General features: G+C 43.6%; 1 protein-coding gene across 2 annotated transcripts in view; it reads right to left on the reverse strand.

Moving 5' to 3' along the window:
- Nucleotides 1–12,810, reverse strand: part of LOC137546284 (S-adenosyl-L-methionine-dependent tRNA 4-demethylwyosine synthase TYW1-like) — a 246,437-nt gene that overhangs the window by 212,131 nt on the left and 21,496 nt on the right. For both annotated transcript variants that reach the window (XM_068268563.1, XM_068268562.1), the window contains exons 5-6: nt 7,254–7,448; nt 3,791–4,078 (exon numbers count right to left, since the gene is read on the reverse strand). In XM_068268563.1, coding sequence (XP_068124664.1) covers nt 3,791–4,078; nt 7,254–7,448 — 483 coding nt within the window. The remainder of the gene's footprint in view (nt 1–3,790; nt 4,079–7,253; nt 7,449–12,810) is intronic.

Consider the following 12,810-nt stretch of genomic DNA (forward strand, 5'->3'; position numbering starts at 1 on the left):
ACCTGTCACACACACAGGTAGTCATTGAATGTGCTGGGCCTGGCAGTGGCACACACACAGTATGAATTATCTAGGCTGTCATGCAACACAAGTGTCAGTGGGACAACAAGCCTACAAGAGCCTAACTAATATTTCCCTATGAGAGTCTGCAGCAGCAGCAGCTGTCCCTTCTCTTTTTACTGCAGGCACACAAGTGAGTAAAATGGCCGGCGATGCCTGCCTTTTATTAGGGAGGGGGTGGCTCCAGGAGGGAGTGTAGCTCGATTGGCTACAATGTGTCTGCTGACTGATGTAGAGGGTCAAAGTTGACCCTAATGGTGCATTAAAGTTTGCAGTTCTCCGCGATCGCAAACCCCCAGAAGTTCGCCGGGAAATGTTCGCTGGCAAATCGGTCGCCGGCAAACCGTTCGGGCCATCTCTAGTATTAAATACTTATCAGTGGAACCTAGGAGCACAGGAGGTGGTGATGCACAACAGTCATGAACAAGGCTGTGTACAGACCTGCATTAGGTTTAGTGCAAAACCAACTAAAATTTTTTTTTTTTTTTTTTTTTTTTTTTTTAAATTAACCAGGTCTTTTTATCGAGTAGCAAAATACCACACATAGGATAATAAAACATGAACTGCCCCCCGCATCACCCAATCCCATGCACGCCTCCAGGACTTCTCAAGAGCTGCTCCAACACTATGCAACCCCCCCCCCCCATTAGGGTTACCCCTGCCTTCAACATTTTCAAGAAGGCCTTCAAAACTCACCTCTTCACTCCCAACCCCCCTCCCCCACACACACCACCACCACCACCCCGCAGGGGAGCTCTAAACCTGCAGCTGAACTATAGTCCTCTACCTCTCCCTCTAGATTGTAAGACTTCAGGCAGGGGCAGTGTCCTCCTCCTTATGTCTCCTACCGGTTCATGAACCTCCATTACCGTACACCCATCCTATGGATGAGTGAACTCGAGTGAACTCGACTTGCCTAATCTCCATGCTCCCATCAAGTGACTGACTAAGCATTGCTTTGTTTTCATACTGTGCTCTGTGATATGGTTTGCATGTATTCCTGTATTGTCTTATTGCTGTATGTCACCCCTAAATATTGTCTGTAACTAACTGTCCAGCACTGCATAATATGTTGGCGCTATACAAATACAATAAATAAATGAATGAATGGCTTGGTAATACAGGCAATACAATCAAATCACAGATGCTTACAAATACAATAGAAAACCATGTCATAACATTAGCACAAGTCAGGTGCTATGAAGAAAAGACATGCCCATTCAATGATGGAGTAGAATTAAACTTAAATGTGGTAAAAATAGAGGGTTCATAAACCATTAAATAAGCAGTGGAAAACAAGGCAGGTTTACAGTGTGCAGTTATATCTATGGAGTACTCAACCGGCTCTACCAAATGCGAAGACATTTAGACGGACACCTTCTGCGGTTATATATACAAGTTTTCTTATAAGGAAGGGCAGCATTGATTTTAGATTTCCTGTCACCTAGAATGGGACATATAGATGAGATCCATCTGAACGCCACACATAGTTTAGCCACAAAGAGGGTCTCTAGTAAAAAAGGATTTGTCGAATTTAGATAGACCTTCTTCTGTAATATTTAGGGTGCATAGTTTGAAGTCTAGCGAAGCCAGATAGTCCATGCAATCGTGCAGAAAGTCTCACTAACTAAAATCATTGTTTGTCAGTGGGAAAGGGATAGTGCCTAAATAGGGCCTCCAACAAACTTTCAAAGTTGTTCATGTTTACCAACAGGTAAGGTCTCTGATAACTTGCTAGATGATATTTAATCTTAGGGACAGGAGATACGACAACAGTGGAGTCCAATGGAGTTATTCCCATTCATTTTTCAAATTTTTCAAATTTTTCGAAAGATATGGAATGCATTTTACTTTCTGAAGAATGGAAACCTTCATCGGACGGTTCTATAGATATAGCCTATTACAGCTGGAGTCAGTATTTTAATCATGACGTGACATGTAGACAGGTGAACAAATCTACAGATCATCAATTCAAATGTCCACACTTTATTTAGTCAAGGCAGGACAGACAAAATGGCTATTGAATTAGTGATTTTTGTCTGTCCTGTCTTGACTCAAAGTGTGTATTCTTTTACTGGAGCAATTGATGTGCTACAGATTTGATCACTGGTCTACAGTTACTGCCAAATGGGAGGCTCTCTTCCAGCACCATCATGGTACAGTGAGGGTATGAGCGGTGATATATCTTATATGAACCATGTCATGACATGCAATTGAAAGTTTTACTGATGCATCATAGTTACTGCAATTTAAGTTAAGGAGCCAAACCGGATTATTCTTGACCTACCAATTCGAGCCTGGAAATCCCAACCCTGAACTAACCGAGTAAGGTCCTGATCCTTTAACCGGCAGTAAAGTACCAGTACCAACACTGTTAAGCTAGTACATGTAGCTACTGTAATGTGTGGCGTAACACACGTTACCGTAGTAACGTGTGGCGTTAATGAGTTAAAGCGGACCTGAGCTCAGAACTATTTCTGTGGTCCAAAACAGAGTTCTCCAACCCTGTCCTCAAGGCCCACCAACAGTACATGTTTTGCAGCAAATACAAACATGCACAGGTGAGGTAATTAGTGTCTCAGCAGAGCTGATTAACTACCTCTGTGGATTTCCACAAAACATGCACTGTTGGGGAGGGCCCTGAGGACAGGGTTGGGGGAACGCTGAAAGATAAGTAACAGCATAATAACCTTTAAAGAAAAAAAATGTTCTTTGTTACAGCTGATACAAATTCTGCAATAAATATGCAGTTTGTTTACTTCCTGCTTTCATGGACGCAAACAGTGTTAACATCCTGTGCTTTCAAATGAGCTTATCTGCCCTGGCAGTCAGCTGACACAGATGAGAGATCTAAATTACAAATTGTGCTTAGACAAAGATGAGGGGGAATTACACCGGCTCAACTCTCTAAATACATACAGGGTTCATTTCTCTAGGTTTCCCTTCTGTCCTGTGCAAGAGTTCAAGTCAACTTTACGCAAAACAGAAGTTTGCCTTCTTAAAACAGAATGTATTTGTTAGTTATATTAGTGAGCATATTATGTTTCTCTAAATGCATCACTGCTGGATATATGCAAATTGTTCCTTTAATGGGTTAAGGGGCAGTGCTTTCCAGCATTAGAATTGCAATGTGATCCCTGCGCATGGCAACTTTACCACCATTTGGTGCCTCAACGGTGAATTGAGGGTCTTCTGAAATCTACAAAAAACAGGTAAAGGAAATTTTCTGTCCGGTCAATTTAAAAAGGTCAACTGCATCCTGAAGTGGCCAGCTGAATACAAATAAGCTAATTTTGGCACAGCACTGCACCGATCATAGGCCGTAATGAGAATGATGGCTATAGCATCATTCAATGACTAAATTTGCCACTGGTGATTGCTGGATCTCAAATTAGAAAGAAAATAATAATAAAATAAAAAAAAAAAAAAGTTCGGCCGCGAGCAATAGCTGGTGCCAGAATGACGCGTCCCCCTCGTGTTGCAACAACTCAGAGGGGGAATAGCATTGTCATCTAGGAGTTTGCCTGCAGTGGGGTGTGCTGTTTGGATTTGACCGAGAACTCTCCTAAACTGTGGCTTTGATGAGGTTACATAGAGGCCTTTAGGATCCACAGAAAATGGTATTTACATTTATTTTTTTATTCTAATACATTTCACTTACACAGGAATGGAAGTATGGAAAGGAAGAAAGCAGAAGTAGCGGCACTTGAGAAAATACGCTTTCATTTACCTCTGAGTCGTGCTCTGATTCTATGTGCTTGTTCTGATCTTCATCCACTTCCGCAGCACCGTGATTCTTCTTGGATTTACATTTGCCTTTTTTACATTTCCCACTGCAGGACTTCTTTTCTCCCTTCATTAGTGCCTGCAGTCTGTGCAGAAACTTCACTTTCCAAGCACTAAAATCAGCTTCTATGCTGCCATGCTTACTCTTTACTACATTGCAGTCTCCCTCTGTGCGGGTCATTATGCGAGTGGCGCTCAGCATCCACAGCCACTTGTCAATGTTTTTACCAACCTGTTAAACAAACATGGTCAATTAGTTGACACTGTCACATTGGCTTAACACATTCTCTGTATAAGCACATATAGCAATCAAATTGGCATTATTACAAATTAACCTTTCTGGCGGTTCGGGGTAAGCCACGCAGGAGGATTTCTCAGGCCCTGCTGGGCCGATTTGCAGAATTTATTTTTTTTGCAACACGCAGCTAGCTCTTTGCTAGCTGCGTGTGCACTCCGATCACTGCCGCTCCGCACCGGTTAGCCGCCGCTCGACCCCCCCCCCGACCCCGTGCGCTGCCTGGCCAAATCAGTGCCAGGCAGCGCTGAGGGGTGGATCTGGACTCCCAATGAGGTCATCCCGCCCGTCGCCATGGCGATGGGGGCCGCCCACCAGGAAATTCCGTTCTTTGAACGGGATTTCCTGATCGGAGATCGCCGGAGGAGATCGAAGCGGGTGGGGGGATGCCGCTGAAAAGCAGATATGTAGCGAGCCCTGGGCTCGCTACATGATTTGAAAAAATTTAAAAAAACTGCTGCGCTGCCCCCTGACGGTTTTTAATAGACTGCCAGGAGGGTTAAAGAAACACCACATGCACTTCCCTGAGTAGACTCACCCTCACCCCACAGACTGCCAAATATATTTGGCAAGTTACAAAAAAATAAATAAATAAATACAAAAAAAAAATCTAAGAATGTTTTCACATAGCGTATCTTTTCTTGCCAATGATTGGCAAATCAAAATTGGATGTTTGTATCAGGCTTTAGTTAATCATCCACTTTCAACTGCTCTTTCTGCCCATGATCCATTATCAGCAAAATGCGGAGAATGGCAAAAGAGGTGAACAGGGTGACAAACACCCCTACTTACCTCTCAATCAACAATGACCTTTGTAAAGCGATACAGTGGTTTACAAAAGTATTCGGCCCCCTTTCCACATTTTGTCAAATTACTGCCACAAATAATCAATTTTATTGGAATTCCACGTGAAAGACCAATACAAAGTGGAATGAAAATCATACAGGATTCCAAACATTTTTTACAAATGAATAACTGAAAAGTGGGGTGTACTTAATTATTCAGCCCCCTTTGGTCTGAGTGCATTGCCTGATGAGTGCTAATGACTAAATAGAGTGCACCTGTGTGTGATCTAATGTCAGTACAAATTCAGCTGCTCTGTGAAGGCCTCAGAGGTTGTCTAATGCTGGGATTACACGGGTCTAACCAGCCGCCGGATCGACCCCAGCCGCGTCCATCGATTGCCGCTAGTCCCTGCCGGAGCTTCCTAATCAGTGCTCAATTCCCTGCCATTGTCCGCCGGCGGGAATCGAGCGGGCGGGAGTCAAGTGGCTTGATCGGGCCAGCTGAATATTATCAGCTGGCCGGATCAGCTGGTCGATACATGGTACAGAAACGTACCATGTATCCATAGCATAAGAGAATATTGGGAGCAACAACACCATGGAGTCCAAAGAACACACCAGACAGGTCAAGGATAAAGTTATTGAGAAATTTAAAGCAGGCTTAGGCTACAAAAAGATTTCCAAAGCCTTGAACATCCCACGGAGCACTGTTCAAGCGATCATTCAGAAATGGAAGGAGTATGGCACAACTGTAAACCTACCAAGACAAGGCCATCCACCTAAACTCACAGGCCAAACAAGGAGAGCGCTGATCAGAAATGCAGTCAAGAGGCCCATGGTGACTCTGGACGAGCTGCAGAGATCTACAGCTCAGGTGAGGGGATCTGTCCGTAGAACAACTATTAGTCGTGCACTGCACAAAGTTGGCCTTTATGGAAGAGTGACAAGAAGAAAGCCATTGTTCAGAAAAGCAAAAGAAGTCCCAATTGCAGTTTGCCACAAGCCATGTGGGGGACACAGCAAACATGTGGAAGAAGGTGCTCTGGTCAGATGAGACCAAAATTGAACTTTTTGGCCAAAATGTAAAACGCTATGTGTGGCAGAAAACTAACACTGCACATCACTCTGAACACATCATCCCCACTGTCATGCTCTGGGGGTGCTTCTCTTCAGCAGTGACAGGGAAGCTGGTCAGAGTTGGACAGATGGATGGAGCCAAATACAGGGCAATCTTGGAAGATAACCTCTTGGAGTCTGCAAAAGACATGAGACTGGGGCGGAGGTTCACCTTCCAGCAGGACAACAACCCTAAACATAAAGCCAGAGCAACAATGGAATGGTTTAAAACAAAACATATCCATGTGTTAGAATGGCCCAGTCAAAGTCCAGCTCTAAATCCAATCGAGAATTTTTGGCAAGATCTGAAAACTGCGGTTCACAAACGCTGTCCATCTAATCTGACTGAGCTGGAGCTGTTTTGCAATGAAGAATGGGCAAGGATTTCAGTCTCTAGATGTGCAAAGCTGGTAGAGACATACCCTAAAAAACTGGCAGCTGTAATTGCCGCAAATGGTGGTTTTACAAAGTATTGACTCAGGGGGCTGAATAATTACGCATTTTACAGGGTTTTTTGGGGGGGGTTCTTTTTTTTTTAATGTTTGAAATCATGTATGATTTTCGTTCCACTTCTCACCTGTACACCACTTTGTACTGGTCTTTCATGTGGAATTCCAATACAATTGATTCAGGTTTGTGGCAGTAATGTGACAAAATGTGGAAAACTTCAAGGCGGCCGAATACTTTTGCAAACCACTGTAAATAGAGATGCTGGTTAACAAGATGCATATTACCGACTTTTAGTGCATCAAGCCACAAGTCCGTTTAATTTTGAAATAATTACAAAGTTACTATGAAAAACACCTAAAGCCTTGGCTCAGAGAATAACTCATGATGCAAGGAGTATTTCAATCTGATAGGTTATATTAGGTTATAATAAAGCGAATTTAGTTCATACCAGGGGCTAGATTCACTAATCTGCAGTAAAATGTTGCAGGTACTTACACAATAATTATAGTATATGTTGCACTAAAAGTGCAACCCGTGTTATGTACATAACACGTGCTTTGTGTACATAGAGAGTTGCACTATTTTCCCAACGGCCACTACTTAACTTGCATATGTACAGGTGAACTTATTGTACACGGCTTGCGTATGCCAATTTTACCACACAAATGAATATGGTCTAAAGTTTTCTTTTTTAAACAGGAGAACACTACAGAGTGAATTAGCAATCATATCATAACCACACCAAAAAAAAAAACAATTACCGTGTTATAGTGGCCGCTGTACACAGAGTTCCCAAGCCCAAACACAGCATATCGCAAACCTTTCAGGAAGGTTTTACCAAAGCGGAAATCATTGGAAGCCTCTTCAAGCCACTTGCAAAACCACTCCGCACTCTCTGGAGGATGGCCATCAGTGTATGTGGCAACCAAGAACACACAGATACTCTTGCTCGTTGTCTGCAGAAGTAAGAATAATAGTTAAAGTACAAATGGCTAAAAAAAAATTAAAAAATCATCATGCACAAGTGCAAATGAGTGTGTGTGGGTATGTATGCATGCATGCATGTATGTAATTATGTATGTATGTACAGAGATGACACAGGTGAGGACAGACACATACGAGGAACAGAGTTGACACAGGTAAGGGGGGGCGTTATGGTGGCACAGAGGAGTGTTTAGATTTATGGAGAGATGTCATGTCAACAACGAACCTGCAGCCCTCGTTTTAACAGGGATTATATATTATACAAACACATACACACAAACAAACACAACTGGTCTCTGTATTACATTCTACACACGTACACATATGCTAGAAATTATAACTTACTTGAAAATACAGGGAAAAGCACAAGCAAAGGTGGGCCCTTCAATAGTGACAAGTCATAAAAAGGGAATGTATAGTGTTTTGTGTATTTTTGTTGTAGTTACCGATTACGTTTAGGACTAGTTTTTAAGGTTTTGTGATGCTATTGAACATATGGAAACTTACAAATTAGCGATTCCACTCTGAAGCATCACCAAAGCAGATAAAAAGTTTACACAGCACGCCTGTTAATTTGGGCACCACCATAGCCCACTAGGTTATCGGATTTGGAAGCACCAGTAACTAGCAAGTTTCTAGTGCAGAGGGGGCAGAGGTGGGGAACATTCAGGAGGGAGGGAGGGAGGGGGAGGAAACTTAAAGTTGGCCTGAACTCAAGCACAGGACAGGACAAAACATATACAAATGCACCATGTCTGTATTTAGAGAGTTTAGCCTGTCTAATTCCCTCTCATTTGTCATTAATCACCAATGCAATTTGATCTCTCAGCTGCGTGTCAGCTGGCTGCCTAGGCAGAGCAGCTAATTTGTAAACACAGGATGTAAAACCTATGTCTGCTTCCATGAAAACAGGAAGTAGACACACTGCAGATTTATTGCAGGATTTGTATCAACTGCAACAAAGAAATGTTTTTCTAAAAAGTTATGTGTTTGCTTATCTTTTAGAGCAGAGAGGAAGTTCTGAGTTCAGGTTCCATTTAAAAATAGAATGTAGATTACGCTTCTTTATTTTGCATCCAGTAGCAACGCACACATTTGGCTACATGTGAGAAAAGATGCCACCTCTAACAGATTCCAAGGACTGACAATACCATGAATTTGCTCCTGGATGAAAAAGAGTTCAGTAAAGACACAACAGCTGAGTTAGCCCTTGCTTCTAAACACAGCCTAGTTATGACATTTCTGCACATCAGCAGTTTGTAGAAACACAGAATGTCTTCTCAAATATCTCATCAAAAATGCAGTATAACATTGTCAAAACAATGCACACAGGACACTGTATGTGTGTCGGTGAGCTCTCCAAATCACATAGCTACATAGATGGTTGGAAAAACATTTCAGAACATGAACTAAAAAGAAGAAAACACAAGACGATGCACACTTAAAGAGGAACTCCAGTGAAAATAATGTAATAAAAAAGTGCTTCATTTTTACAATAATTATGTATAAATGACTTAGTCAGTGTTTGCCCATTGTAAAATATTTTATATCCCTGATTTACATTCTGACATTTATTACATAGTGACATTTTTACTGTTGGCAGGTGATGTGGCTGCTGCATGCTTTTTTGGCAGCTGTAAACAGCTGTAAACCGTTATTTCCCACAAGGCAACAAGATTTACGGACAGGAAACTGCCAGGAGTACCACGGTCCTCAGTGTCTTGTGGGAGAGGTTTCACCACAATATCAGTCATACAGCGCCCCCTGATGGTCTGTTTGTGAAAAGGAATAGATTTCTCATGTAAAAGGGGGTATCAGCTACTGATTGGGATAAAGTTTAAGCACACTGTACCTTGGCTGACCTGGCAAGTGTGAAGTGTGGGGGGGGGAGCGGCCTGCATGGTGTCAAAGAATACCTTTGCATTGTGACACTGCAACAAATAAAAAAAACTTCTGATATAATGAATTGTATGTGTAGTACGGATAATTAATAGAACATTAGCAGCAAAAAAAAAATTAAATAGCATTGCATCATTCAGTCATATTTGCAATTTACAAACCACACTGTATTTTAAACTATGAAACAGAGCAGGGCTAATGTCTCTTTCAACTTCCCTGCAGTGAAAATCTCATCTGAAGGTGCCTGTCACTGTTTCTTTATATCTGTGTAGACAGGGATGGGGTAGGAACAAGACAAAAGGGGAAGAGCGCACTCAATTTCAAAACAATATAGATGACAAGCCTCTCCGTGGAATAGTCTCACCTCTATAAGTTGCTGACTCACCCGTATGGGTTGGTCAGTGTTAGCGCTTTTGTCCCTTTGTAGGCCAGGGACATAGGCTCTGGATACAGTGTTGCCGATCGCCTGCTGTTTCCGTACTACACATATCAAGCTTGATAAAGGGAGAAAGGTCTCCTGAAACGCGTTGCGAAATAAACCCTTTTTTTGTTTTAATGCAGACACGTTGTGTCTCCTTACTGCACACATTCCTTATCAGCACTTCTCTCTGCACAAATCTTGGCCGCCCAGTGCTGCCGAGTGCTACAGCCTCTCCATAGAAGCTCAATCCATTTCTTGCTGGCACGCTGGAGTAGAATACTCATCTGCAGGACCATCTGAGATCAGCCCATGCAGCGGTGAGTGACAACTCCAGTTAGCGTGCCAGTGTCTTGCTTTGCTCAACTACCTCCATTTGGAGCGCTGAAGTACAGCACTCATCTGCATGTCGGTTTCACACAGCTGCCCGCAGCACAGAGTGCCTGACCTGCAAGCGCACCAGCTCTTCCCCTATGTGACCAGCTCTCTCTGGGCCACTATACCTAAGTTCTCCCTCTCATATTTCCACGGCCAGTGACACCGCACATGTGTGCCCCACCAGCCAGGACATCACTCTCGCCGTTCCACAGTTGAGGCTGCATATACCTGGCTACAAGGGGCACTGGGCGCTTAGTCACCTGTGCCGTATGACTATCCATTCCCTCCTCTTCACCTCTCTGCTTCATTACTCCGCATATTCCACCACCACCTATCCCCAAACTGGGAGGACTACAAGTACCAGCCAGCTTGGAGACCACACTTGGAAGTACCAAGGCGGAGTTATCCTGCAATCAAAAGGAGACAGCAGGCGATCGGCAACACTGTATCCAGAGTCTATGTCCCTGGCCTACAAAGGGACAAAAGCGCTAACACTGACCAACCTATACGGGCGAGTCAGCAACTTATAGAGGTGAGAATATTCCACGGAGAGGCTTGTCATCTATATTGTTTTGAAATTGAGTGCGCTCTTCCCCTTTTGTCTTGTCCCTACCCCATCCCCGTCTACACAGATATTCTACTAACCACAGTGAGTGGTCATCATAGAGCCGCACCACGCCACCATCATACAATTGTTGTATCTACAAATTCACACCACCTATCCAGATCGCTCCTCCTGTGCACATAGGAGTAAATATATACCACTCAGTATATAGGATCATCCACCTTAAAACATCACTGTTTCTTTGACATATAAGTGCCTCAGAAAACAGCACAGTAAGGTGGTTGGAGAGCTTTTGCATAGATCACAAGTGAAGTTTAACTCTTCCTGTACTGGAAACAATATGAGACTGGTTTCTGTGCTACTTATGTTCTATTTCTTAGCTGTGCTACACATACAATTCATTATATCATAAGTTTATTTTCACTTCATATTCCCTTTAAAGAGAACCTTAACTGACACACACACACACACACACACACACACACACACACACACACACTACCTGGGGCCTCTTCTGGCCTCCTGTAGACGTCATGTGCCCGCACCTAGACAAAACGATCCTCCAGTCCCCCGCAGTCGCTTAGTTTCATTTTCGCCAACTCAGTCAGGAGGCCACTGTGCCTGCACGGCCCTGGTTATGCGCGTCCTTGCTCACGCACACCTAGTCATCCTGCACAGTACAAGATTTTGGTCTCCTCCGTGTTCCTGCTGGAGGCTTCATTAAGCCGTCTACGCACCCGGCTCGATCACATGCCCGTCGCCGTAAGCCTCCTGCACAGTTCTCCAAAGACTGAACCGTGCAGGCACAGGAGGCTTACGGCAACAGGAGCGTGATCAAGCCGGATGCGCAGATGGGCCATGCGTGTGCAGTTGCTCACGACTTAGCCTAAGTTGCTGGGTTAACAGAGCCACCAGCAGGACCACGGAGAGGACCCAGAAAATGCTGAGGGACCTCACGGGCTATGGGGGGGGGTTGGAGGAAGCCCCCGGTGAGTGCAGATTTTCATTTTTAAGAGCTGTTTAGGGTCCCTTTAAGAAGCACAGGATTAGTGCTGACACACCCATGCTCATTATCCCTACACACCCATATCTACAATCTACATCTCTGAGGCTTAAGGCACGCCTGAAAGGAGAGGGATATGGAGGCACACATTTTTATTTCCTATTAAACAATGCAGATTACCCCGGCTTTCCTGCTGAACCTTTGTTTTTAATACTCTTAGCCATAGAGCCTTAACAAGCATGCAGAACAGAGGTTTCAGACGGGCTTAGTGTCATGCTGGTTTCAGGTGTGGGATTCAGACATTACTGATGACAGAAATTACAGCAGGCCTGCCAGTCAACTAGTATTGTTAAGAAGGAAATAAATATGGCAGCCACCAGATCCCTTCCACTTCAGGCGTCCTTTAAGTGAAGTCTCAGAGAACATAGAATATACCAAACAAGAAGTGGTTAAAACCATAAATTTCTGTTATCTTTTTCATTAGCAGCCTAGCCATATTAGCCACATGCGCAATTCAGGTGTGCCATTCAGACACTATTTCAGCCAAAATGATCAGCAAGACAGACAAGCAATTGGAACCATGTAAAATGACATAAATAAATATGGCCGACTCTATATCCTCTCGCTATAGTGTCTCTTTAAAACCATACTTGTCCATCCTAGAGTAAACAAAAACTTGCCATCTTCAATTATGAGATTATGGGCATATGTTCAATTCTTTGTTTTTTTTTTTTTTTTGTGTAAAGAAACTTAAAAGTGATCCTGCAGGGAAGAAAAAAAAAAAAGGGCCCGTGGGTGGTACTTACCTCAGGAGGGGGAAGCTTCTAGATCCTAAATAGGCATCCCTGTCTTCCTCAGCAGAGGGGATCCAGCGCTGGCTTTCCACTTGGGCTCCAGCACAAACAGCCAAGCCCTATTGGGTCTGTTCTATTGCACAGGCACAAGCTAATCAGGCTCAGCTACTTCCGCCAGAGGAGAAAGCAGCTAGTGCACCTGTGCAGGCAGGCAAATGTACATATTGTGTCTGCTTGTGCAGGGGTCCCAGCATTAGGTCGGGCTAGCTGACAATGA

Source organism: Hyperolius riggenbachi, chromosome 2, assembly GCF_040937935.1.
Source record: "Hyperolius riggenbachi isolate aHypRig1 chromosome 2, aHypRig1.pri, whole genome shotgun sequence".
Taxonomy (NCBI): domain Eukaryota; kingdom Metazoa; phylum Chordata; class Amphibia; order Anura; family Hyperoliidae; genus Hyperolius; species Hyperolius riggenbachi.